This window comes from Callithrix jacchus, chromosome 11, assembly GCF_049354715.1.
Source record: "Callithrix jacchus isolate 240 chromosome 11, calJac240_pri, whole genome shotgun sequence".
Classification (NCBI taxonomy): domain Eukaryota; kingdom Metazoa; phylum Chordata; class Mammalia; order Primates; family Cebidae; genus Callithrix; species Callithrix jacchus.
In genome coordinates, this window is record NC_133512.1 from 106833698 (window position 1) to 106861551 (window position 27854).

Below are 27854 nucleotides of genomic sequence, written 5' to 3' on the forward strand. Positions count from 1 at the left end.
TTTTATGGTGAAAAGATATACATATATTTAGAATTAGCCAGCTGGACTGTTTAGATGATCCCAATTTTGTTTGCAACATTCAAAGCATCGTAATCAGGAGCCAGTCGAACATATGCCTTCTTCTCTCCATCAGGCCGAATCAGGGTGTTGACCTTGGCCACATCAATGTCATAGAGCTTCTTCACAGCCTGTTTGATCTGGTGCTTGTTGGCTTTAACATCCACAATGAACACAAGTGTGTTGTTGTCTTCTATCTTCTTCATGGCAGACTCAGTGGTCAGTGGAAACTTGATGATCGCATAGTGGTCAAGTTTGTTTCTCCTGGGGGCGCTCTTCCGAGGATATCTGGGCTGCCTCCGGAGTCGCAGCGTCTTGGGCCGCCGGAAGGTGGGTGACGTGCGGATCTTCTTTTTTTTGTGGCTGTGGACACCTTTCAACACTGCCTTCTTGACCTTTAAAGCCTTCGCTTTGGCTTCGGCTTTAGGAGGGGCAGGAGCTTTCTTCTTCGCTTTCGGCGCCATCTTGTGAAAAGGGTCCAAATTTAAATTATTTTATTTCACTGAGATAGAGTCTCACTCTGTCACCCAGGCTGGAGTGCAGTGGCACAGTATCAGCTCACTGCAACTTCCACTTCCAGGGTCCAAGTGATTCTCCTGCCTCAGCCTCCCAGGTAGCTGGGATTACAGGTGTGCACCACCACGCGCAGCTAATTTTTGTATTTTTAGTAGAGACAAGGTTTCACCATGTTGGCGATGCTGGTCTTGAATTCCTGATCTCAAGTGATTCGCCTGCCTCAGCCTCCCAAAGTGCTGGGATTACAGGTATAAGCCATTGTGCCCAGCCACAAAAAAAATTTTTTTTTTAGACAGAGTCTCACTCTCTTGCCAGGCTGGAGTGCAGTGGCACAATCTCGGCTCACTGCAACCTCTACCTCCCGGGTTCAAGCGATTATTCCGCCTCAGCCTCCTGAGTACCTGGGACTACAGGCATGTGCCAAACGCCAGGCTAATTTTTGTATTTTTCATAGAGACAGGGTTTCACCATGTTGGCCAGGATGGTCTTGATCTTGACCTCGTGATCCACTCGCCTCGGCCTCCCAAAGTGCTGGGATTCCAGGCGTGAACCACCGCGTCCAGCTGATGACGGAACTCTTTATCTTGGTTTATGGTTACGTCGTGGGTGTACATGATTGTCAAAACTCACTGAACAGGCTGGGCAGAGTGGTTCACACCTAAAATCCCAACAGTTTGAGAGGCCAAGGCGGATGGATTACTAGAGCTCAGGAGCTTGAGACCAGCCTGGCCAACATGGTGAAACCCTGTCTGTAAAAAAAATACAAAAATTAACTTGGCAAGGTAGCACACACCTGTAATCCCAGCTACTTGGAGGCGGAGGCTAAGGTAGGAGGATTGCTTGAGCCTGGGAGGTCAAGGCTGCAGTGAGCCTTGAGTTCACCACTGCATTCCAGCCTGTGTAACAGAACCTAAAAAAAAAAGAAAGAACATCGCTGAACATGTAAGATCTGTGCATGTTATTGCATGTAAATTATTATTATGTATTTTTTGAGATAGAGTCTCATTTTGTCGCCCAGAGTGGAGTGCAATGGTGCAATCTTGGCTCACTGCAACCTCCGCCTCCTGGGATCAAGCAATGTTCCTGACTCAGCCTCCTGAGTAGCTAGGATTACTGGTGGGGGCCACCATGCCTGGCTAATTTTTGTATTTTTAGTAGAGACGGGGTTTCGCCATATTGACCAGGTTGGTCTTGAACTCCTGATCTCAAGTGATCTGCCCACCTCGGCTTTCCAAAGTGCCGGGATTATAGGAGTGAGCTACCGAGCCCCGCTCCCCTTATTTATTTTTTTTCTGCAGATACACTGGCTGAAAATGTAAATTATTTCTCAATTTGATAAATGTAATTGGAAAACGTACTGGGGGAAAAAATCACCCCATCAAAAAATATCATTAGGAGAGTGAAAAGATACATCATACACTGGGGAAAGATATTTGTAACACATATACCCAACAAAGGATTAGTATCTTTTTTTTTTTTTTTTGAGACGGAGTTTCACTGTTGTTACCCAGACTAGAGTGCAATGGCACGATCTCGGCTCACCATAACCTCCACCTTCTGGGTTCAAGCAATTCTCCTGCCTCAACCTCCCAAGTAGCTGGGACTACAGGCACGCACCACCATGCCCAGCTAATTTTTTTGTATTTTTAGTAGAGACGGGGTTTCATCTTGTTGACCAGGATGGTCTCGATCTCTTGACCTCGTGATCCACCAGCCTCGGACTCCCAAAGTGCTGGGATTACAGGCATGAACCACCACGCCCGGCCTCTTTTTTTTTTTTTTTATTAAAGACAGGGTTTCACCATGTTGGTCAGGCTGGTCTTGAACTCCCGACCTCAGGTGATCCGCCCGCCTCGGCCTCCCAGAGTACTAGGATTACTGGCGTAAGCCACCGTGCCCGGCCAGGATTAGTATCTTTTTTATTTTATTTATTTATTTGCTTATTTATTTATTTTTAAGACGGGGTTTCACCATGTTGGTCAGGCTGGTCTTGAACTCCCAACCTTAGGTGATCCGCCTGCCTTGGCCTCCAAAGGGCTTGGATTACAGGTGTGAGCCACCATGCCCAGCCATTTTTTTATTTCTTAAGACAGGATCTGGCTCTGTTGCCCAGGCTGGAGTGCAACAGCACCATCACAGTTCACTGCAGCTTGGACCTCCTGGGCTCCACCCCACCTCAGCCTCCCATAGCTACAAGCACACACTACCATATCTGGCTAATTTTATGTATTTTTCTTTCCTTTCTTTCTTTTTTTTTTTTTTTTTTTTTTGTTTGTGTTTTTCAGATGGAGTCTCACTCTGTTGCCCAGGCTGGAATGCAATGGCTCGATCCTGGCTCACTGCAACCTCTGTCTCCTGGGTTCAAGTGATTCTCCTGCCTCAGCTTCCCAAGTAGCTGGGATTACAGGCACCTACCACCACACCTTGCTAATTTTTGTATTTTTGATAGAGATGGGGTTTCACCATGCTGGCCAGGCTGGTCTCAAACTCTCAACCTCAGGCAATCCACCTACCTCGGCCTCTCAAAGTACTGGGATTACAGGCGTTGAGCCATGGTGCCCGGCCAGCATAAATTTTTAATTAATATTTATGTTCACAGGAATTCACAGAAAATTGAAACTCAAAGAAGGTCACTTAGAGTCTTTTTTTTTTTTTTTTTTTTGAGACAGAGTTTCGCTCTTGTTACCCAGGCTGGAGTGCAATGGCGCCATCTCAGCTCACCACAACCTCCGCCTCCTGGGTTCAGGCAATTCTCCTGCCTCAGCCTTCTGAGTAGCTGGGATTACAGGCACGTGCCACCATGCCCAGATAATTTTTGTATTTTTAGTAGAGACGGGGTTTCACCTTGTTGACCAGGATGGTCTCGATCCCTTGACCTTGTGATCCACCCGCCTCAGCCTCCCAAAGTGCTGGGATTAGAGGCGTGAGCCACCGTGACCGGCCCTCACTTAGAGTCTTATATACCATTTTAACAAAAGAAAGTGGGTTTGGGCTTCAAGGGTTGATTGATTACTTGGGGGAAAGTGACTAGGAATACAGGAGAAACTAATAGCAGACGAGGGTTATTTTCGTCAGGCTTGTTTATGCAGACTCATCTTGCTGCCAGCTGTCTGTCTCTGGTGATAAGAGCTGCTCTCCTCCTTCTGGTACAAGAAGTGGGGGCACCTTCACAGGGGAAATTTACGCCACCTTCACTGAGGGAAATTTCTGCTCTGCTCTTAGTTGGCTAAGAAGAGGGCAGAGAACCTTCTTGCATCTGTCAAGCCTCAATTGCCTTCAGCTCAAAATAATCCTATGCCAAAGTGCACCTCTTGGGGGTGGCACAACCCGATCCCCTTCCATTTAAACTGTGCACAATGCTTAGAAAAAGCCATCACCGTCCAGACGCAGTGGCTCACGCCTGTAATCCCAACACTTTGGGAGGCTGAGGCAGTCGGATCACAAGGTCAGGAGTTCAAGGCCAGCCTGACCAACATGGTGAAACCCCATCTCTATTAAAAATACAGGCTAGGCACAGTGGCTTATGCCTGTAATCCCAGCACTTTGGGAGGCCGAGTTGGGCAGATCACCTGAGGTCTACAGTTCCAGACCAGCCTGACCAACATGGTGAAACCCCGTCTCACTAAAAATACAAAAAATTAGCCGGGCATGGTGGTGCATGCCTGTAATCCCAGCTACTTGGGAGGCTGAGGCAGGAGAATCACTTGAACCTGGGAGGCAGAGGTTGCAGTGAGCCGAGGTTGCGCCATTGCACTCTAGCCTGGGCAACAAGAACAAAACTCCATCTCAAAAAAATAAATAAATAAAAACAAAAGTAAAAAAATTAGCCAGGCATGGTGGCACTCATCTATAATCCCAGTTACTCTGGAAGCTGAGGCAGGAAAATTGCTTGAACCTGGGAGGCAGAGGTTACAGTGAGCCATCATCTTCAAAGAAAAGAAAAAGCCATTATCTTAAAAAAAAAAAAAAAAAAGTCATCATTCCCCTTCCATGTTATGTCAAGCCCAGCCAACTAGCATCTTTTTTTTCCTTTTTTTTTTTTTTTGAGTTGGAGTCTCGCTCTGTCACCCAGGCTGGCATGCAATGGTGCAATCTCGTCTCACTGCAGCCTCTGCCTCCCAGGTTAAAATGATTCTCATGCCTTAGCTTCCCGAGCAGCTGGAATGACAGGTGCATGTCACCATGCCTGGTTAACTTTTTTGTATTTTTAGTAGAGACAGGGTTTCACCATGTTGACCAGGCTAGTCTGGAACTCCTGACCTCAGGTGATCCACCTGCCTGGGCCTCCCAAAGTGCTGGGATTACCAGTGTGAGCCACAGAGCTCAGCCCCAGCTGGCATCTCAAAGGCAAACTGATTATCTTGGCCTTTCCTGGGAGAGGGGAGGAGACTTATGCCAGCCATTACTCCAGACTCTTACCTTACCTTACCAAAGGGGCCAAGGGACACAGGAGAGAGCGAGGCACGGAGCAGCTTCAGCAGCACTGCCACCTGCTTACTGTGGAACCTGGAATATGACTCCTCCCCTCCCGGCCTCCCACTGCCCCATCTATACAACAGAATAGGTCCCTCCTGTCCCCAGCCTTGTCTGACGGCTGGCACACCTGTGGCCATACCCAAGATGGGTGACCTGGAAGCCTGGTCCAGGGCCTTTAGTGATGGTAACATTGTCAGATTCAGGAGACAGGGAGGAACTGGCACCCTGTGCAAAACAAGGGGGTGCTTGAGGAGGGAGGAGGCAAAAGTTAGCTGTTGCCCCCATGTCTGCCAAGCAGCTAACAGCTGAGCTGACCTTAAAGTCAGGGCATGCCTCAGCCTGTCTTAACAACTATTTATAGCTCCAGTGCCTCCTTATTTGGTAGCTGACTACACTGCAGGCTGTGGGCCTTTCTCCACAGGATGCCTGCCTTCCTGACAAGCAGCCGGGCTCCTGATGCAGCTCTGTCTCCTGCAGCCTTTACACAGAACAGGCTTGCAGCTGTGTGAGCCTTACCTATTCCAAATGCCCTTTCAAGCCATTTATACATCTGTTACATGCTTAATTATATTAAAATACACATAACATAATCCCAGCACTTTGGGAAGTCGAGGCCAGAGGATCATTTGAGAGGCCAGGAGTTTGACACCAGCCTGGGCAACATAGCAAGACCCCCATCTATACTTTAAAAAAAATAGGCTCGGCCGGGCATAGTGGCTCACGCCTATAATCCCAGCACTTTGGGAGGCCGAGGCAGGTGGATCACGAGGTCAAGAGATTGAGACCATCCTGGTCAACAAGGTGAAACCCCGTCTCTACTAAAAATACAAAAATTAGCTGGGCATGGTGGTGCGTGCCTGTAGTCCCAGCTACTCGGGAGGTTGAGGCAGGAGAATTGCTTGAACCCAGGAGGTGGAGGTCGCGGTGAGCCTAAATCGTGCCATTGCACTCCAGACTGGGCAACAAAAGTGAAACTCCATCTCAAAAAAAAAAGAAGAAGACGATAATGGGGTTTAGGGTGCCCTCTGTGACTGGTCAGGGTTTGGAGGTGATCACTCTGGCCTATCTACTCTCACCAATTCAAGACAGCTGATAGCCTCCAGAACCTTTAAAGGACCACCCTTTAAATGGGGATCCATCTCTCTTCTCCCATGTGTTATAGGCTGAACTGTGTCCATCCCAAAATTCATACGTTGAAGTCTCAACTTCCAGTACTTTAAAATGTAACTGCATTTGGAGATAGGGGCTGGAGGAGGTAATTAAGTTAAAATGAGGGCTCATGGATGGCCTCTAATCCAACGTGACTGGTGTCCTTATAAGAAAGAAAACTGGGCCGGGTGCAGTGGCTCACACCTGTAATCCTAGCACTTTGGGAGGCTGAGGTGGCCCGATCACCTGATATCGGAAGTTCAAGACCAGCCTGACCAACATGGAAACCCCCCGACTCTACTAAAAATACAAAATTAGCCACACATGGTGGTGCATGCCTGTAATCCCAGCTACTTGAGAGGCCGAGGCAGGAAAATCGCTGGAACCCAAGAGGTGGAGGTTGCGGTGAGCCAAGATCAAGCCATTGCACTCCAGCCTGGGCAATGAGAGCGAAACTCCATCTCAAAAAAAGAAAGAAATTTGGACACAGACACACTGAGAGAGAAAACTGTGTGAGGATATGGGAAAGCAGCCATCTACAAGCCAAGGAGAGAGGCCTTAGAAGAAATCAACCCTGCCATTCAATACCTTGATCGTAGACTTCCAGCCTCCAGAACTGGAGGAAGACCGGCTTCTCTGAGTTAAGCCACATGGTTTGTGGAACTTTGTAATGGCAGTCATAGCAGACGTTTATGCCTCCCCTCCTCTGTTCTCTGATTTTACCAAGAATATTCTGAGCTGGATTCCTCTTCAAATTTGATTTTTGGGGCAAAGAGAGGTTCAAATGTCAAAGCGCTGGCTTGGCTTTTGAGGCTCACCCTCCTTAATCCTCCACAGTACAGACTCAGCAGGACTCCTGGGCCATCTGGACAGACACCTCTTCCCATAGGCTCCTGCTGGTTTCTCAAAGAGCCATTGTCACCGCCACCCTCTCCCAGCTCTGACAGCCTTCCAACTTGCCCACCTCACAGGGCCCCACCTCAAACCAAGCTTCCCAGGCCTCATTTTAGCCATGACACTCTCCCCAGTAGAGGCTGTGGCCCGTGAGGCAGCATTTAACATAGACACATTTAGTATAGACCATGAACCAAGACACAGTGCTCCACAGGCCTTAGTCCTTCCGCCCTCCGCAACTCACAGACCATCCCTAAAAGAATTATTCATTTAGATTCCACTCAACACACGCTCCTTTAGTATCTTCTATGGGCTGGAGACTCCAGCAAGCAAATGGCACAAGATAAATGAGCCATTCCTTGTCCTAGGGAGACATCCCACCTAATGGGGAAGATTTTTGTTTGTTTGCGACAGAGTTTCACTCTTGTTGCCCAAGCGGGAGTACAATGGTGCCATCTCAGCTCACTGCAACCTCTGCTTGCTGGGTTCGGGTGATTCTCCTGCCTCCCAAGTAGCTGGGATTACAGGCATGTGCCACCACGCCTGGCTAATTTTTGTATTATTAGTAGAGATGGAGTTTGCCACGTAGGCCAGGCTGGGCCTTGGGTTGGACAAGCTTGGTCTAGGTTCTGCTGTTCGCTGCACAGAAAGACAATGACTGAGGCTACAAGTATTGCCAAGAAGAAGGTTTTAGTTTAGTCAGGGTTGGGGTACGGGTAGGGGGTAGGAGGGGCGCTACAGCCCAGGAGATGGGAGCTCAGTGTCTAATCCATCTTTCTGAGGGACTAAAACCAGGGGTATATATGCAGGGAAGAAATGTAACAATGTGTGAAAAAACAGGAACTAGGGAGGGGCAAGGAAGCAATCATGATAAATGAAGGATCAGGTACCTCATTGTCTGGACAGAGTGACCTGGTGAGTTTCAGTTCTCTGATACATTTTTTTTTTTTTGAGACAGAGTCTTGCTCTGTGGCCCAGGCTGGAGTGCAGCGGTGTGATCTCAGCTCACTGCAACCTCTGCTTCGCAGGTTCCAGCAATTCTCCTACCTCAACCTCCCGAGTAGCTGAGATTACAGGCATGCGCCACCACACCTGGCTTATTTTTGTATTTTTTTTCTTTTTCTTTTTTTTTTTTGAGACAGAGTTTCGCTCCTGTAACCCAGGCTGGAGTGCAATGGTGCGATCTCAGCTCACCGCAACCTCCGCCTCCTGGGTTTGGGCAATTCTCCTGCCTCAGCCTCCTGAGTAGCTGGGATTACAGGCACGTGCCACCATGCCCAGCTAAGTTTTTGTATTTTTAGTAGAGACAGGGTTTCACCATGTTGGCCAGGCTGGTCTTGAACTCCTGACCTCAGGTGATCCACCTGCCTCGGCCTCACAAAGTGCTGAGATTACAGGCGTGAGCCACCACGCCCGGCTTTTTTTATTTTTTTGTTAATTTTTGTATTTTTATTAGAGAGAAGGTTTCACCATGTCGGTCAGGCTGGTCTGGAACTCCTGGCCTCAAGTGATCTGCAATGCCTCAGCCTCCCAAAGTGCTGGGATTACAGGTGTGAGCCACTGAGCCTGGCCCGATTCTCTCTCTCTTTCTCTCTCCTGGTCAGCCAGGTGCACTGGCTCACACCTGTAATCCCAGCACTTAGGGAGACTGAGGTGGGCGGATCACCTGAGGTACACAGTTCAAGACCAGCCTGACCAACATGCAGAAACCCCATCTCTACTAAAAATACAAAAATTAGCCAGGTGTAGTGGCCCATGCCTGTAATCCCATGCCTATAATCCTGCCTGAGGTCACGAGTTTGAAACCAGCCTGGCCACCATGGTGATACCCCATCTACTAAAAAATACAAAAAATTAGCCAGGCGTGGTTATACGCCTATAGTCCCAGCTACTCCAAAGGCTGCGGTAGGAAAATTGCTTGAACCGTGGAGGCAGAGGTTGCAGTGAACCAAGATTGAGCCACTGCACTCTAGCCTGGGAGACAGAGCAAGACTCTGCCTTAGACAAAAAAAAAAAAAAAGTATGGCAAAAACTGCAATAACTTTTGCACCGACCTAATACAGCAATCACTATCCATCTCCAAAACTTTTTCATCTTCCCAAATTCTTTACCCATTAAACCACTCCCCATTTGCCCTTTCCCCAACCCCGGGCAACCACCATTCTACTTTTTTGTCTCTATTAATTTAACTATGTTTTTTCTTATTTTATTTTATTTTGAGACAGAGTCTCACTCTGTCACCCATACTGCATGGAGTACAGTGGTGAGATCATAGCTTCCTGCAGTATCAACCTCCTGGGCTTAGGTGATCCTCCCGCTTCAGCTTCCCACAGTAGCTGGGACTGCTGTGCCACCCACCATGCCTGGCTAATCTTTTGGTTTTTTTTTTTTTGTAGAGATGAAGTCTCACTGTATTGCCCTGGCTGGTCTTGAACTGCCGGGCTCAAGCGATTCTCCCACCTCGGCCTCATAAAATGTTGGAATTACAGGCATAAGCCACCACACCCAGCCCACATGTGGACTTTAAAGATGCTCAGCATTTTGATACGGCTTGGCATAAATTACAAGGCTGGTGCCAAGGTCTCCCCGTTAAATGGTCAGGACTTCTTTACTTGACTCAGTTAACAGGGTTGATTTGTTTTTCAGAACAGCTGTGTGTAGAAACCTTGAGTAGAACTTGGAAATACCCCACTTAGAAGGGTAGATAACGCCAGCAGAGCTGGCAGCTGCAGGGCTCAGAGCTACCTTTCTTCCATAGCTAGAATGTAATCTGACCATGCCAGTCCACTCCCGAAACCATCCAGGGGCTCCCCATGGCCTGCAGGACTAAGTCCAGCCACCAGTTGAATGCAAGTTGCCCTGACTGTCTTGGCCTTTATGCTACAACAATAAATGCACAGTTTGGGCTGGGTGCGGTGGCTCATGCCTGTAATCTCAGCACTTCGGGAGGCAGAGGTGGGTGGATCACGTGAGGGCAGGAATTTGAGACCAACTTGGCCAACATGGTGAAACCCTGTCTCTACTAAAAATACAAAAATTAGCCGAGCGTGCTATTGGGCACCTGTAATCCCAGCTACTCAGGAGGCTGAGGCAGGAGAATCTCTTGAACCTGGGAGGCAGAGGTTGCAGTCAACTGAGATCGGGCCACTGTAGGCCAGCCTAGGTGACAGAACAAGACTCAGTCTGAAAAAGAAAAGACTGGGCGCCATGGCTCACGCCTGTAATCCCAGCACTTTGGGAGGCCAAGGTGGGCGAATCATGAGGTCAGGAGATAGAGACCATCCAACATGGTGAAACTCCAACTCTACTAAAAATACAGAAAAATTAGCTGGGTGTGGTGGTGCATGCCTGTGGCCCCACACTCAGGAGACTGAGGCAGGAGATTACTTGAACCCAGGAGGTGGAGAATGCAGCGAGCTGAGATTGTGCCACTGCACTACAGCCTGGGTGACAGCGTGAGATTCCATCACACACACACACACACACACACACACACACCAGTCAGTTAAGTCAGATCTCTTTCACTGTAATAATTGTGTCAGTTATAATTTTGGCTAAGGTAGTTTTATTGGCAGGGCCAGTGTCCCCTAACACCTCTTTCCTTGGCTTGCAGAGGAGTCTTCTGTGTCCTCACATGGCCTTCCGTTTATGGGTATCTATGTCTTAATCTCTTCTTCTAAGGAGTCATGTTGGATTAGGGCCCATCCTAATGAGCTCATTTTAATGTAATTACCTCTTTAAAGACTCTGTCTCCAAATACAGTCCCATTCTGAGGTTCTGGGGGTTAGGACTCTGACACACGAATTTGGGGGTGTCTGATACAGTTTAGCCCATAACAGGGTCAAATTTTTTTTTTTTTTTTTTTTGAGACAGAGTCTTGCTCTGTCACCAGGCTGGAGTGCAGTGGCAAAATCTCGGCTTACTGCAACCTCCGTCTCCTGGGTTCAAGCAAATCTTCCGCCTCAGCCTCCTGAGCAGCTGGGACCACAGGCGTGTGCCACCACGCCTGGCTAATTTTTGTTTTGTATTTTTAGGAGAGACGGGGTTTCACCATGTTGGCCAGGATGGTCTTGATCTTTTGACCTCGTGATCTGCCCATCTCGGCCTCCCAAAGTTCTGGGATTACAGGTGTCAGCCGCTGTGCCTGACAGGGTCAAGTTTTGTGATGCTCTGTAGATCATGCTAAGGATTTTAATTTTAACTTTAAAATTAATCAGAGGCTGGGCGTGGTGGCTCACACCTGTTATCACAACACTTTGGGAGGCTCAGGCGGGAGGATCACTTGAACCCAGGAGTTTGAGACCAACCTGGCCAACATAAGGAGACCCTGTCCCTACAAAACAAAACAAAAAAGTAGCCAGGCATGGTGGTGCGTGGCACAGTCCCAGCTGCTTGGGAGGCTGAGACAGGAAGATTGCTTGAATCTAGGAAGTCAAGGTTGCACTGAGCCGTGATCTTGCCACACTACACTTCAGCCTGGGCAGCAGAGAGACCATTTTATTTATTTATTTATTTGTTTGTTTGTTTGTTTTTATCTTTTTTTTTTTTTTTTTGGAGACAGAATCTTGCTCTGTTGCCCAGGCTGGAGTGCACTGGCACGATCTCGGCTCACTGCAACTTCTGCCCCCAGAATTCAAGCAATTCTCCCTCAGCCTCCCAAGTAGCTGGGACTACAGGCACCTGCTGCAATGCCTGGCTAATTTTTTTTTTCTTTTTGTATTTTAGTAGAGATGGAGTTTCACCTTGTTGCCCAGGCTGTTGTCAAACTCCTGAACTCAAGCAATCCACCCATCTCAGCCTCCCAAAGTGCTGGCATTACAGGCATGAGCCTCCATGCCTGGCCTATTTATTTATTTATTATTTATTTTTTTATGTTTTTGAGACGGAGTTTCGCTGTTGTTACCCAGACTGGAGTGCAATGGCACGATCTAGGCTCACCGCAACCTCCGCCTCCTGGGTTCAAGCAATTCTCCTGCCTCAGCCTCCCGAGTAGCTGGGACTACAGGCACGCACCACCATGCCCAGCTAATTTTTTTGTATTTTTAGTAGAGACAGGGTTTCACCTTGTTGACCAGGATGGTCTCGATCTCTTGACCTTGTGATCCACCCGCCTCGGCCTCCCAAAGTGCTGGGATTATAGGTGTGAGCCACCACACCCGGCCTTATTTATTTATTTAAAGATGTAGTTTAACTCTTGTCACCCAGGCTGGAGTACAATGGCACAATCTCAGCTCACTGTAACCTCCACCTCCCAAATTCAAGTGATTCTCCTGCCTCAGCCTCCCAAGTAGCTGGGGCTACAGGTGCATGCCACCCACTTGGCTAATTTTTTGTATTTTAGTAGAGACAGGGTTTCACTGTGCTAGCAAGGATGGTCTTCATCTTCTGACTTCGTGATCCGACCGCCTCGGCCTCCCAAAGTGCTTGGATTACAGGCGTAAACCACTATGCCCGACCAAGAATTTTTTTTTTTTAATAAATAAACAAAGAGCAAGAACTAGCACTATGGGCATGCGCCACCACACCCAGCTAATTTTTTATAAATTTTACAATGTTGCCCAGACTGGTCTTTAACTCCTGGTCTCAACTGATCCCCCTCCCTCCTCAGCCTCCCAAAGTGCTGGGATTACAGACCTGAGCAACTGAGCCCAACCCCTAGAGTTTGGCTCTTTTTATCAACACGTTTTGATAGATTACATCAATTTATCAAAATTACATCAATTACAATTTTATGTTTTGGACAGTAGGCATAGGACACTGAGCTCTATGTTAACTAATTACCAAATCCAGAATGTACTGCTGCAGTCCCTCAGACTGGAGCCCCCAGACAAATAGGAGGCCAGGACCAGCAGCAGCCATGAAGCCAGAGAGACACAGTGCACCTGGGATTATCCAAGTGTGGAAAATGTTCTCCCTCTCCACCACTACTTAGGACACTCCCATCCCCGCCCTGGGAGTCTGGTGCAGTCTCACTAGGTCTGATAACTTCTGCATGGCTGGTAGAGAAACAGCCAAAGATACTCTAAAGCATGCTGTGAACTGGGGAGGAATCTGCTCAGTAGAAACACTAGCTCTCACTGTTTCTCTGTGCCTTTGAAAAATTATGACACTAGGCCGAGTGAGGTGGTTCATGCCTGTAATCCCAGCACTTTGGGAGGCCGAGGTGGGCAGATAACAAGGTCAGGAGTTTGAGACCAGCCTGGCTAATAAAGTGAAACCCCATTTCTATTAAAAATACAAAAATTAGCTGGGCATGGTGGTGGGCACCTGTAGTCCCAGCTGCTCGGGAGACTGAGGCAGGAGAATTGCCTGAACCCTGGAGGCTGAGGTTGCAGCCTAGGCAATAGAGCAAGACTCCATCTCAAATATATATATATATATATATATATATAATGACACTAAAAGAAATCTGACATTGTTGCCTCTATCTTGCTTCTAATCTCCAAACTGTCCTTGGTCATTCCTGGGAGTAGGCCTAACTAACTTTGGGAGAAATTTAGTTTATAGTTTAACCTTAGGTCTAGGCTTGGTACAATGGCTCACACCTGTAATCTCAGCACTTTGGGAGGCCGAGATGGGTGGATTACAATGTCAAGAGTTTGAGATCAGCCTGGTCAACATGGCAAAACCTTGTTTCTACTGAAAATACAAAATTAGCTGAGTGTGGTGTCACATGCCTGTAATCTCAGCTACTCAGGAGGCTGAGGCAGGAGAATCGCTTGAACAAAGAAGGTAGAGGTTTCAGTGAGCCAAGATTGTGCCATTGCACTCCAGCCTGGACAACAAGAATGAAACTCTGTCTCAAAAAAAAAAAAAAAAAAAAATCAGCAAATTTTTGTATTTTTACGATCTGAAGAGAAACCAGAGTATAAATTTTTGTATTTTTAGTAGAGATGGGGTTTCATCCTGTTGGCCAGGCTGGTCTTGAACTCCTGACCTCAGGTGATCCGCCCGCCTTGGCCTCCCAAAGTGCTAAGATTACAAGGGTGAGCCACTGCGCCCCGCCGTATTTTTTAATTCTTTAGCTTAGACAGTGGAAGATATGATTTATTGTATGGTTGCTACACTTGGCCACAAGTGGACACAGAAATAATCCAGAATGTCACAGGTCCAGGGCAAAAAACCCACATGGACAGTTTTGGTTATGAGCAAGGTAGGTCTCAGAGGTGGTCTTGGCCATCAGATGGCGATAAAGTCCTAGATCCATTGAGAAAGCTCTCGATAGTAGCGTGCAGTCCAACAGCTTGTACCAGCATCCCCAGCCTCTGGCATTCCATGTTTCTGCTTCTGTGGCCTCCATGGGTGCAACAAGCTAGTGGTTTACTTCGAACTCTGCCTTACCTTTCTTTTGTTCTTCAGCTTCCTCATTTGCTGCTTCCACCACTTGGCTTTTGTGGCACAAAGGTTTCCAAGAAGATGGCACTAAGCCCAATAACTCATTTTTGTATTTTTGGTAGAGACAGGGTTTCACTATGTTGGCCAGGCTGGTCTTGAACTCCTGACCTCAAGTGACCCACCCGCTTTGACCTCCCAAAGTGCTGGGATTACAGGAATGAAATGGGGTTTTGCCGTGTTTCCCAGGCTGGTGTTGAACTCCTGGCCTCAAGCAATCATCCCACCTTGGCCTCCCAAAGTGCTGGGATTATAGGCATGAGCTACTGCTCCTGGCTTCCGTTAATTTTCTGGCTGGGCATGGTGGCTCACCCTTGTAATCCCAGCACTTTGGGAGGCCAAGGTGGGTGAATCACCTGAGGTCGGGAGTTTGAGACCAGCCTGGCCAACATGGTGAAACCCCGTCCCTATTAAAAATACAAAAATTAGCCAGGCATGGTGCTGTATGCTTGTAATCCCAGCTACTCAAGAGGCTGAGGCAGGAGAATCGCTTGAACCCAGGAGATGGAGGCTGCAGTGAGCCAAGATTGCACCACTGCACTCCAGCCTGGGTGACAAGAGCGAAATTCTGTCTCAAAAAAAAAAATTATACAGTGGTTTGGAGGATGCCAGACAAATCTCTTATCCTTTAACTTTGTAGCACTTAATGTGATGTGTCTTGTTTGTGGTCTTCCCTTTCAAAGGAAAAGCTTCTTTAGGGCAAGGCTTAACTTCCAGCACCAGCCAGGCAAGCAATAGAGCAGAAGCTTAAATTCCTCAAGCTCCAAGCTCACTTAATGGCCTTTTTTTTTTTTTTTTTTTTTTTTAAAGACAGGGTTTCACCACATCAGTCGGGCTGGTCTTGAACTCCCGACCTCAGGCGATCCGCTCACCTTGTCCTCCAAAGTGCTGGGATTACAGGCGTGAGCCCCCACGCCCGGCCTCACTTATGGGCTATGTGGTTACGGGCAACATTTGTGCATGACTCTACAACCTCATTTTCCGGGCTTGAAAGTTGCAAAGTACTCTTTACTTGTCCTACGTCTAAAGGCCATTGTGGGACTCAAACTAGATAATGTAGGTAAAAGACCTTTGAAAATTGGCGGGGCGCGGTGGCTCACACCTATAATTCCACTCCTTTGGGAGGCCAAACCTCTACTAAAATACAAAACTAGCTGGGCGTGGTAGCACTGGCCTGTAGTCCCAGCTACTCGGGAGGCTGAGGAAGGAGAATTGCTTGAACCCAGGAGTTGGAGGTTGCAGTGAGCCGAGATCGCCCTATTGCACTCCGGCCTGGGTAACAAGAGCGAAACTCTGTCTCCAAAAAAAAAAAAAAAAATCATCAAATATGGTCTTTTTTGTTTGTTTGTTTTTTGTTTGTTTTTGAGACGGAATTTTGCTCTTGTTGCCCAGGCTGGAGTGTAATGGCATGATCTTGGCTCACTGCAACTTCTGCCTCCCAGGTTCAAGCAATTCTCCTGCCTTAGCCTCCTGAGTAGCTGGGATTACAGGCATGCACCACCACACCTGATTAATTTTTTTTTTTTTTTGAGACAGCATCTCACTCTGTCACCCAGGCTAGAGTGCAATGGCGGTCTCCGCTCATGACAACCTCTGCCTCCCGGGTTCAAGTGATTCTCCTGCTTCAGCCTCCTGAGAAGCTGGGATTACAGGCACGTGCCACCACGCCCAGCTAATTTTTGTATTTTTAGTAGAGACGGAGTTTCACTATGATGACTAGGCTGATCTTGAACTCCTGATCTCGTGATCCACCCACCTCGGCCTCCCAACGTGCTGGGATTACAGGTGTGAGCCACAGCGCCTGGCCCAATTTTTGTATTTTTAGTAGAAGCAGGGTTTCTCCAAATTGGCCAGGCTGATCTCGAACTCCCGACCTCAGGTGATCCGCCCACTTCGGCCTCCCACAGTGCTGGGATTACAGGCATAAACCATTGCACTCAGCCTCAGAAGGTTCTTGATGACATGTGTCCAAGGTGGTCAGAGCACAGCTTGCTTTTATGCATAATAGGGAGACATGAACCATCAATCCACATATGCAAGATGACATTGGTTCAGTCTGGAAAGTTAGCACAATTTGAAAAAAAAAAAAAGGAAAGACCCCAAGCAGGGAGGAGTTTTCCAGGTCATCGGTAGATAAGAGACAAATGGTTGCATTCTTTTGAGTTTCTGATTAGCCTCTCCAAAGGAGGCAATCAGATATGCATCTATCTCAGAGAAGTGAGTGACTTTGAATAGAAGGGGAGACAGGTTGGCCCTAAGCAGTTCTCAGCTTGAATTTTCTCTTTAGCTTAGTGATTTAGGAGCCCCAAGATTTCTTTTCCTTTAACACTAGTTATGTATATACACATATATATATACCACTTTGCCACTTTAAAGCCCGGAAAATGATATATATATATATATATATACATATGTACACATATATACCTATATACACACACATATATATAAATATATATGCACACATACATATACATATATAGGTACACATATGTATATACACAGATATATATGTTGTTGGATTTTTTTCTGAGATGGAGGCTTGCTGTGTTGCCCAGTCTGGAGTGCAGTAGTGCGATCTTGGCTCAGTGCAACCTCCACCTCCTGGGTTCAGGTGATTCTGGTGCCTCCGCCTCCTGAGCAGCTGGGATTACAGCATGCACCACCAGCAGGCCTGGCTAAGTTTTTTTGTATTCTTAGTAGAAATGAGGTTTCACCATGTTGGCCAGGCTGGTCTCAAACTCCTGACCTCAGGTGTTCCACCCACCTTGGTCTTCCAAAGTGCTGAGATTACAGGTACGAACCACGTCACAAGGCCAACGCACTAGTTATATTTTAATTTCATTTTTTTATCCTTCCCCTCCTTCTCCTATATTTTAATTTCAGATAAACAATACTTTTTAAGTATATCCCATGCAATATTTGGAATATATTTATACGAAACACTGATTATTTAGCTGAAACTTAAATTTAATTTGGCATCCTGATTTTTTTTTTTAATTTTTATTTTGTAGAGACAGGGTTCTCACTATGTTGCCCAGGCTGGTCTAGAACTGTTGGCCTCAAGTGATCCTTCTGCCTCAAAGGGCTGGGATTACAGATGTCAGCCAGGGACGCCTGCCATTCTATATCTTTATTTGCTAAAGTTGACAACCCTATTCTAATGTCATATAACAACAGCAGTGAAAACAATAGCAAACCTGTATCTAGCCGTTTTTTTTTTTTCCCGAGACGGAGTTTCGCTCTTGTTACCCAGGCTGGGGTGCAATGGCGCGATCTCGGCTCACTGCAACCTCCGCCTCCTGGGTTCAAGCAATTCTCCTGCCTCAGCCTCCTGAGTAGCTGGGATTACAGGCACGCGCCACCACGCCCAGCTAATTTTTTGTATTTCTGGTAGAGACGGGGTTTCACCATGTTGACCAGGATGGTCTCGATCTCTTGACCTCGTGATCCACCCGCCTCAGCCTCCCAAAGTGCTGGGATTACATCTAGCAGTTTTTAAATGAGGTGGATGTCCTTTGAGTTTTGCTGCCATTAACTCCTTTAATATTTACAAGGAAGGTGTTTTTGTGTATGTTTGCGTGTGGTTTTTTGTTCGTTTTTGGCTTTATTTCTGAACTTGATCTTAGCCAAAAGGCCAAGAAGCGATTCTTGGCTTTATTTCTTTTCTTTTTTCTTTTTTTAGAGATGGAGTCTAATGCCCAGGCTTAAGTGAAATGGTGTGATCTCGGCTCACTAGCTGAGATTACAGGCATGTGCCACCACACCCTGCTAATTTTTGTATTTTCAGTAGAGACAGGGTTTCACCATGTTGGCCAGGCTTGTCTCAAAGTACTGACCTCAAATCATGACTGAGACAGTGAAAGAGATCTAATGTGACTGACTCCATCTTGCCTCTAACCTCGAAGCTGTCCTTGTTCATTCCTGGGTGTAGACTGAACTAACTTTGGGAGAAACTTAAGTTTATAGAGTTTAAACAAAGACCATAGCAGCCCTTTCCCAAAGCAGACCTCCTTCTTGTTTGGGGACTAGATTGCCTTTATAGGACTAACAAATTAGCCACAAGATTAGAAATGATGGTTTATATGGACTCATTTATTGATCTTAGTTAAAAAAAAAAAAGAAGAAGTTATGGTTTAGGAGTCGGGCAGCTGGAGGCTACGAGATTCTGATCCTCCCTAAACTGCTCCTAAGATCAGTGCCCAGCACTTTGAGAGCGGGAGGATTACTTGAGGTCAGGAGTTCAAGACCAACATGGCCAACATGGCAAAACCGTGTCTCTACTAAAAATACAAAAATTAGTCAGGTGTGGTGGTGGGCATCTGTAATCCCAGCTACTCTGGAGGCTGAGCCTGAGAACTGCTTGAACCCAGGGGTAGAGGGGAGGGCAGAGGTTGCAGTGAAGCAAGGTCACACCATTGCACTGCAGCCTGGGCAATAGAGAAAGACTCAGTCTCAAAAAAGAAAAGAAAAAAAAGATCAGTGCTTGAGATATTCTGCAGGGCCTGCACTGGATGGATCAGCTGGCACCACCCAGACCAATAAACTGGCTCATCTGATCTTGTGGCCCCCACCCAGAAACTGACTCAGCACAGGAAGACAGCTCCGACTCTACATGATTTCATCTCTGACCAATCAGCACTCCTGGCTCACTGGCTTCCCCCAGTCCCACCAAGTTATCCTTAAAAACTCTGCTCGCTTAATGCTCTGGGAGACTGATTTAGGAAATAATAAAACTCTGGTCTCCGGCACAGCTAGCTCTGCATGAATTACTCTTTCTCTATTGTGATACCCGTCTTGATGGAGCCGCTCTGTCTAGGTAATGGGCAAGGTGAATTACTTGGGCAGTTACACGACTGGTTTAGCCTCCCAAAGTACTGGGATTACAGGCGTGAGCCATCACACCTGGCCTGTTTTTGGGTTTATTTCATCAACAAGGAAACTGAGGTGCTAACTTGCCTAATGTCACACAGCCACTAGTGCAAAACAAAAGTGCCCATGTGACTCCTACATAGTTCAGATTTTCTGCACAGTCATGATTTTAAGTTTTCTGTTATCCCGACGAGATCCACTGCACACTCCTTGCCAAGCCATGTAACGTTTTGTTCTAATAAATATGATCACCACACTCAGAAAATGACTAGTTTCATGCAAAGTTGTGAAGGAGATCCCCACTACCACCTCTGTTAATCTTCCTTTCTCTACCAAGTGTCCCTGCTGAAAAATCAAATGACACACACAAATGAATGGAGAAAAGGCATACACATTTATTAGCATGCACAGGGTATGGGTGGGGTGAATCACACAGTAATTACCCAGTATCCCAGTGGGGCCCAGATAATTGGGAGGGAGAGATTAGAAATGTGGTAATTCTGTTAAGGGTAATAAATGATTACCAGGCAGAATGAATGGATAAGGAACAGAGACTAACTTGTAAATGGTTCTCTTTGGAAACTGAATGAGCCTGAAAGACAGACATTGTCTTGTAAAAGAACCTGTTCTGGTGTGGTTACATTCTTGGTCTTCTTTCCTGCCAGAGATCATAAGATAATAGGCCGGGGGAGGAGAAACAATTGTTCTTGCAGGGTCTTGGGATCTTCATGTAGATTGAGGCAGTGTCTTATAACCCTGTTGTTGACCTCTAGGGCATTTAATTCGAAACACTCATTACACCAGGGAGTCATATTTTGGGGTAAAGTTCCCTGTGTTTCTTCACTGGCACTGGCCTTAACCCCAGTCAGTGAAGATGGATGGGACAAGGATCTTCTGCTCTTACTACTGGAGTCATTCCTAGCATAGAGGCATCCCCTTCTGGACTTTGGCATCTGAGAAGGCATTAGTAATCGGAGAAAATTTGGGTACCCTCACTTCACACAAAGTCTTTACTCCACCTATAACTAAGAACCTGGACCAGGCACCGTGGCTCAAGGCTATAATCCCAGCACTTTGGGAGGCCAAGGCTTGGAGAGGAAAATGGAGGATAAGACCAGCCTGATCTTTATTTAAAAAAAAAAAAAAAGAGGCCGGGCGCGGTGGCTCAGGCCTGTAATCCCAGCACTTTGGGAGGCCGAGGCGGGTGGATCACGAGGTCAGGAGATCAAGACCATCCTGGTCAACATGGTGAAACCCGTCTCTACTAAAAATACAAAAAATTAGCTGGGCACGGTGGCACGTGCCTGTAATCCCAGCTACTTGGGAGGCTGAGGCAGGAGAATTGCCTGAACCCAGGAGGCGGAGGTTGCAGTGAGCCGAGATTGTGCCATTGTACTCCAGCCTGGGAACAAGAGCGAAACTCCGTCTCAAAAAAAAAAAAAAAAGAAAGAAAGAAAAGAAAACACAGGCCAGGTGCTATGGCTCATGCCTGTAATCCCAGTATTTTGGGATGCTGAGGCAGACCAATCACTTGAGGTCAGGAGTTCGAGATCATCTTGACTAACATGGTGAAACCCCTTCCGTACTAAAAATACAAAATTTAGCTGGGCATGGTGGTGGGCACCTGTAATCCCAACTACTTGGGAGGCTGAGGTAGGAGAACCACTTGGACCTGGGAAGTGAAGTTTGCAGTGAGTCGAGATTGCATTACTCCACTCCAGCCTGGGCCACAGAGAGAGATTCCATTCCACAAACACATACACACATATACACACATACAACAACAGCAATAGCAACAGAAAACACCTGGCTATGTAGTGTTGGCACAGTAGGGTCCCTAATAAATAGTTTGGCAGTAAAGAAATGCATGAATTGCCCCCTTGCTGCATGTTTACCCCAGCACACTAGAGAGATTGGCTTTTATTTTGTTTCCTTTTAATACAACACATTGTTATTTTTGTTTGGTATGGATGGGGAGTCAAGGCATAGTGTTGCTGGGTAATTTTGATAACATCAGAGATTGAGTACCTACTATATGCCAGGCACTATTCTAGGCACTTGGGATACATCCCTGCAAAGACGCCAGTCCTCCAAGACCCTGTAATCCTAGTACTATGGGAGGTCGAAGCAAGAGGACTGCTTGAGCCCAGGAGTTCGAAACCAGCCAGGGCATCATGGCAAAACCCTGTCCCTACCAAAAAATGCAAAAATTAGTTGGATGTAGGGGTGTGTGCCTGTGGTCTCAGCTGCATGGGAGACTGAGGCAGGAGGATCACTTGAGCCCAGGAGGTGGTGATTGCAGTGAGCTGAGATGGCACCGCTGCACTCCAGCCTGCACAACAGAGTGAGACCTTGTCTCAAAACAAACAAACAAAGAAAAACCCTGGCAGATTAACTAGTGAAAAGGCTTACACATTTATTTTTATTTTATTGTTTTTTTAGAGATGGGGTCTCTCCATGTTGGCCAGGCTGGTCTCAAACTCCTGACCTCAGGTGATCTGCCCACCTCGGCCTCTCAAAGTGCTGGGATTATAGATGTGAACCACCGCACCCGGCTGGCTTACGCATTTATTAATGTGCATAGGGATAACAACAGAGTGATGACCCTGACCCCTCAATGGGGTAGGGAAGCTTATATTCCTTCTTGAGGTTACTAAAAGAATGGGGAACATTCCCCAAAACAGGATATAAGGGTAAATCACAGGATGGCAACACAGGTTATGGAATGGAGAGAAGCGGAGGCCTGGCTAGCCACAGTGGTCTTGTTAGGTAGTTGAAACCATACAGATAGCAGCCTTCAGAAACACAATAGGTGGTACATGTTTCTTAGTTGTTGGATTCAGCTAATCTTTTCCTAGATCTGGGGAAGGAAGGGCTCCAAAGAAAGCCAGGCTGCATCCGTGCAGCTTTTCTCTACAGATGCAAATCTTTCCCACAAAAGACAGCTTTCCTTCTATTCTTGTACTTCCAACTCTTCTGAAGAAGTATCTTACTTGTTTTTTTCTTTTTTTTTTTATGATGGAGAGGTATCTTAAAATATGTCAAATAAGTTTGTTTAATTAGTCAATTTATTTTTGAGACAGAATCTCACTCTGTTGCCCAGGCTGGAGTGCAGTGGCGTGATCTTGGCTCACTGCAACCTCTGCCTCCCGGATTCAAGTGATTCTCCTCCCTCAGTCTCCAGAGTAGGAATTACAGGCGAATGCCACCATGCGGAGGTAACTTTTGTGTGTGTGTGTGCGTATATATATATATATATATATATATTTTTTTTTTTTTTGGAGACAGAGTTTTGTTCTTGTTGCCCAGGTTGGAGTATAATGGTGGAATCTCGGCTTACTGCAACCTCCACCTCCCTGGTTCAAGTGATTCTCCTGCCTTAGCCTCCCAAGTAGCTGTGATTACAGGCATGCACCCCCCCACCCCCCACCTAATTCTGTATTTTTAGTAGAAAGGGTTTCTCCATGTTTGTCAGGCTGGTCTCAAACTCCTGACCTCAGGTGATCTACCCACCTCGGCCTCCCAAAGTGCTGGGATTACAGGTGTGAGCTAACACACCCAGCCAATTTTTGTATTTTTAGTAGACATAGGGGTTTTGCTATCTTGCCCAGGCTGGTCTCTGACCTCATATGATCCGCCCACCTCTGCCTTCCAAAGTGCTGGGATTATAGGCGTGAGCCACCTATGCCTAGCCAGAAGTGTATATTTTGAGGCGAAGTGAATGAAATATCATAGTTATCTTGCTGCGGTGTGGCCTTGGGAGATGCATTCTTTCCTCTTGTTTTTGCCACTGTCCTTGTTTGCTTGTGTTGGGTACATCGTGGTCTGATGATCAATAGGCTGATTCTCATTTTCTCAAAGTAGAGATTACAGAAAAGTTGAATTTAAGGGATTATGGAAAACTGCCTATGGAAGCTCAGGGTTTAATATGCTGTGTCTGAGTGGACAGTAGGCCTTAATGCGGAAATATAATTAAATACACTCTAAGGCCCAGCGTGGTAGCTCATGCCTATAATCCCAGCACTTTGGAAGGCCAAGGCAGGAGCATCACTTGAGCACAGGGGTTGGAGATCAGCGTGAGCAATACAGTGAGACCCCATCTCTAAACAAAATAAAAAATTAAGTACAGTTTACTTTTCATAGTTTTAGAAGTAATCCTCAGAAGCTAGATATTCCTTAATTCTCAGCCTTAAAATAGAAGGCTGTATTTAAAAGAGACTTCTGGCTGGGCACGGTGGCTCATCCCTGTAATCCCAGCTACACGGGAGGCTGAGGCAGGAGAATCGTTGAATCCAGGAGGCAGAGGTTGAGGTGAGCTAAGATCGTGCTACTGCACTCCAGCCAGGGGTCTCAAAAAAAAAAAAGGGGTCTTCTTTGAGGCCCTCCCTTCCCTAGATCTAGGAGAGGTTAACTGAGAGTGTGACAACTTTAAAAGTCTGAAAGAAACATTTACCATCTATTATGTCTCTGAAGGTTACTACCTGCATGGTAGCCTTTATTTACCACAACATGGATAAACTGCAGGACATTATGCTGCATGAAAAAGCCAGACACAAAGAATAATTTACATTATCTCACTTACACAGGAAGATGTGAAAAAGTTGAATGCATAGAAACAGAGTAGAACAGTGGTGTTTTTGGGAGGGGACAGAGTTTTGCTCTTGTTACCCAGGCTGGGGTGCAATGGCACCATCTCGGCTCACCGAAACCTCCGCCTCCTGAGTTCAGGCAATTCTCCTGCCTCAGCCTCCTGAGTAGCTGGGATTACAGGCACGCACTACCATGCCCAGCTAATTTTTTGTATTTTTAGTAGAGACGGGGTTTCACCATGTTGACCAGGATGGTCTCAATCTCTTGACCTCGGGATCCACCCGCCTCAGCCTCCCAAAGTGCTGGGATTACAGGCGTGAGCCACCACGCCCGGCAGAACAGTGGTTTACCAGGTGTGGGATGGGGAATGGGGAGATCTAGGTCAAAGGGGACAAAGTGGCAGCTGCGTGGGATGAGTAAGTCTAGAGATCTAACATACCACATGAAGACTATGATTAACGATGTGATAATTAATAGATAATATTGTATACTAGAAAATTGCTAAGAGTAGAGCTTGGGTTTTTTTTGTTTTTTTGTTTTTTTTTTTGAGATGGAGTTTCACTCTTGTTTCCCAGGCTGGAGTGCAATGGCACGACCTCGGCTCACCGCAACCTCCGCCTTCTGGGTTCAAGCAATTCTCCTGCCTCAGCCTCCCCAGTAGCTGGGACTACAGGTGCGTACCACCATGCCCAGCTAATTTTTTGTATTTTTAGTAGAGACAAGGTTTCACCATGTTGACCAGGATGGTCTCCATCTCTTGACCTCGTGATCCACCTGCCTCGGCCTCCCAAAGTGCTGGGATTATAGGCGTGAGCCACTGCGCCTGGCCAAGCTTGGGTTTTTACCACAAACAGGTACATAAATTTTTCCTTCAAGATGATATGCTAAATCTGCGGTAATCACTTCACTATGCATATGTATACTCAAACAATATTTACACCTTAAATATATACAATTGTAAAGACACATTAAAAAAAAGCTAGGATATTCCAGATATCTTTTGTTATTCATTATGTGTTCACTGCAGTGTGAAGCACAATGCAAAGCGTTTTAAATGGCCTCTCATTTAATTTTCACAGCCATCTCTGGAGTAGGTTATATTATCTATTATTATTTTTTCTCCTCCTCCTCATCCTATTATTATTATTATTATTAAAGAGTCTCACTCTGTTGCCCAGGCTGGAGTGCAGTGGCCTTGGCTCACCGCAGTCTCTGCCTACTGGGTTCAAGGGAATCTCCTGCCTCAGCCTCCGGAGCGGTAGGGATTACAGGTGCCTGCCACCACTCTCGGCTAATTTTTGTATTTTTAGTAAAGATAGGGTTTCACATTAGCCAGACTGGTCTCGAACCCATGACCTCAGATAATCCACCCTCCTCGGCCTCCCAAAATGCTGGGATTACAGGCATAAGCCACTGTGCCTGGCCTGATCATTATTACTATTATTCTGATTATTATTATTATTTTTTACAGATGAAAAAGCAGGAGCACAAAGAGGTAAAATAATTTGCTGTAAGACACAAGTAGCTTAGAAAGGGAAGGCGACAGATAAAGGGACCAGCCCTCTAGTCAAAATACTTGGCCAAGATCACATCTGAGATACCAGGAATGAGATAACCTCCCTCCTTTTTTTTTTTTTTTTTTTTTTTTGAGACGTTGTCCTGCTTTGTTGCCAGGCTGGAGTGCAGTCAGGCTGGAGTGCAGTGGTGCCATCTCGGCTCACTGCAACCTCCACCTCCCTGGTTCAAGCGATTCTCCTGCCTCGGCCTCCCAGTAGGTGAGACTACAGGCGCTCACCACCAAGCCCGGCTAGTTTTTTTGTATTTTAGTAGAGACGGGGTTTCACCATGTTGGCCAGGATGGCCTGGATCTCCTTACCTCATGATCCACCCTCCTCGGCCTCCCAAAGTGCTGGGATTACAGGCGTGAGCCACCGCGCCCAGCCGAGATAACCTTTATTAAGTGTTTACCAAGTACCATTAAGCTCAGTGATTTTTAAGGATATCATGTAATCCTCACAGCAACCCAGTGCGGCGGGGTCTGTGCCATCTGTATTTGAGAGAGGATAAAACTCAGGCTGAGACAACAGGTACTTAGCTCAAGATCTCACTAAAAAATGGGAAAGTGCAGATTCAAACCAAGGTCTTCAGTCTGCAGGCCCCTAGTCTCCAGCTCACGCTCTACCATATCAACCTCTGCTAGGAAGAAAGCCTCTGAATGACTGTGGACTTTCGTCGCCGGGGTCTCCACGGGAGACACCTGTACAGACCCTGCTAGCCCCGCCCCTTTCCCCGAAGGAGACGTCCCCTCCACCAATCAGCGGCGCCGTGGGCGTGCCGCGGGCGTGCACGCTCGGGGCACTCAGTTCAAGTGGCGAGAGCGCTCGGAAACGCGACGCGGAGCAGGCCGGTACCGAGCGGGTACCTCAGTGTTCTTCCCCTCCCCTCGCCTGGCCTCGCCGTCCTTTACCCGCAGCCGGACCGGAACTATGTGATCCCGGAAGTTCCGGGGCCTTTGCTGTGTGGGATAAACAGTAATGGCGGAGGCTGCAGCTCCCGGAACAACAGCCACAACATCAGGAGCAGAAGCGGCAGCGGCGGCGGCGACAGCGGCCTCCCCCACCTCGATCCCCACAGTCACCGCCCCGTCCCCGGGGGCGGGCGGAGGGGGCGGCGGCAGCGACGGCAGCGGCGGCGGCTGGACTAAACAGGTCACCTGCAGGTAGGACGTTGGGCGGCGGAGCGCCAGCTCGGGGAGGGGGCGGCGGGCCGCGCCCGCGGCGCGGGAGGGAGGAGGGCTGCCGGCCGGCGGCGAGCGGCACGGGAAGGCGGGGACCGGCGTTGTCTCGACCCCCGCAGCCCTCGCTGTTGCCGCCGCCGCCGCCGCGTCCCCCCACTCACTGCGTCCTCCCAGTCACTGCGTCAACCCCCGCTGGGCCGCGGATCCCTCTGCGCCGTCCGCGGAGGCCTGGCGGTGCGCGGTCGCTGCGGGGCCGGGGGCTGCACCTCCGCCTACCGTTCTCTCTGCGCTGGCTGCGAGCGCATCGTGGAGAGGTAGGCTGGCTCCTCCCCTGCCGCTGGAAGGATGCCCCCGCCGCTACCTCCGCCTCCCGGGGCTCCGGAGGTGGTGGTCGCTTCCAGCCGGTCTCCCAGCCATCCTCTCTGGGCCTAGACACCCCGCCGAGGGCCCCAGCGAGCTGGCCTGGCTCCTAGCCCTCTCCTCCTTCCGTGTCATCCGTTTGTAACGTTTTTTCACGTCCCTCCGCCCCCCGGTCCTCCGCCCAACCGTGAGAAGAAGCTTTTGTATATCTTCTTTGTATGTTTGTCGAGGTTGGCGGTGCTGAGCTTTGTCTTAGAATCAGGCAAACGGGGGCCGGGGTCGTCTAATCCACCCGCGGTTTTTAGCAGCGACTATTACCCTCCCCCAGCGCTATGTTCCTCTTTTGAAATTTAACGCATCTTCTTAAGGGAGTGCAAGGGCTCTTTGCTCCCGGAAGAGAGGTTTGGTTTGGTATGGGAGACTAAAATTTTAGAAAAATTAAGGGATGGCGGTTGTACTGGTGTGTACGCTTGTAAAAACTTCGTAGCTGTACGCAGAAGAGGGCATTTAATTATATGTTTTTTATATTCCGGCTTCTAAATAGTAATCAGTATCGACTGTAAGCTTATCTTTTTCTATGGGTTGAAGAAATCAAGTGAAATGCCGATTTTCATCTGGATGGTATTGATACGCAATTATTTAAAAGTAATTCCTAATAAGAGCTTGTATTATTAAGGGTGAAATTTGAAACCTTGCCAGTCTTTGTGATACATTTCTCCTGGCAACAATGAAGCTCTCAGTTTTCGATACGATACATTTAAGGTGTGAAGAATAAGCTTAATTATTTTATATAATGGGATAAGGCACAAAC

The 27854-nt window shown here is 47.4% G+C and overlaps 1 protein-coding gene and 1 pseudogene across 4 annotated transcripts in view; one reads left to right on the forward strand and one right to left on the reverse strand.

The window, feature by feature from the left end:
- LOC108592932 (large ribosomal subunit protein uL23 pseudogene) lies at positions 1-26969 on the reverse strand (annotated as a pseudogene). The gene has a single exon (XR_013524211.1). The product of XR_013524211.1 is annotated as a large ribosomal subunit protein uL23 pseudogene (transcript).
- Positions 26461-27854, forward strand: part of MKRN1 (makorin ring finger protein 1) — a 23797-nt gene continuing 22403 nt past the window's right edge. For 2 of the 3 annotated variants that reach the window (XM_035254592.3, XM_002751932.7), the window contains exon 1: positions 26461-26665. In XM_035254592.3, the coding sequence (XP_035110483.3) occupies positions 26481-26665 (185 nt within the window). In that variant the 5' untranslated portion in view covers positions 26461-26480. Of the gene's footprint in view, positions 26666-26697; positions 26998-27854 lie in introns of those variants that run through there. The other variant, XM_035254593.3, reaches the window with a different exon arrangement.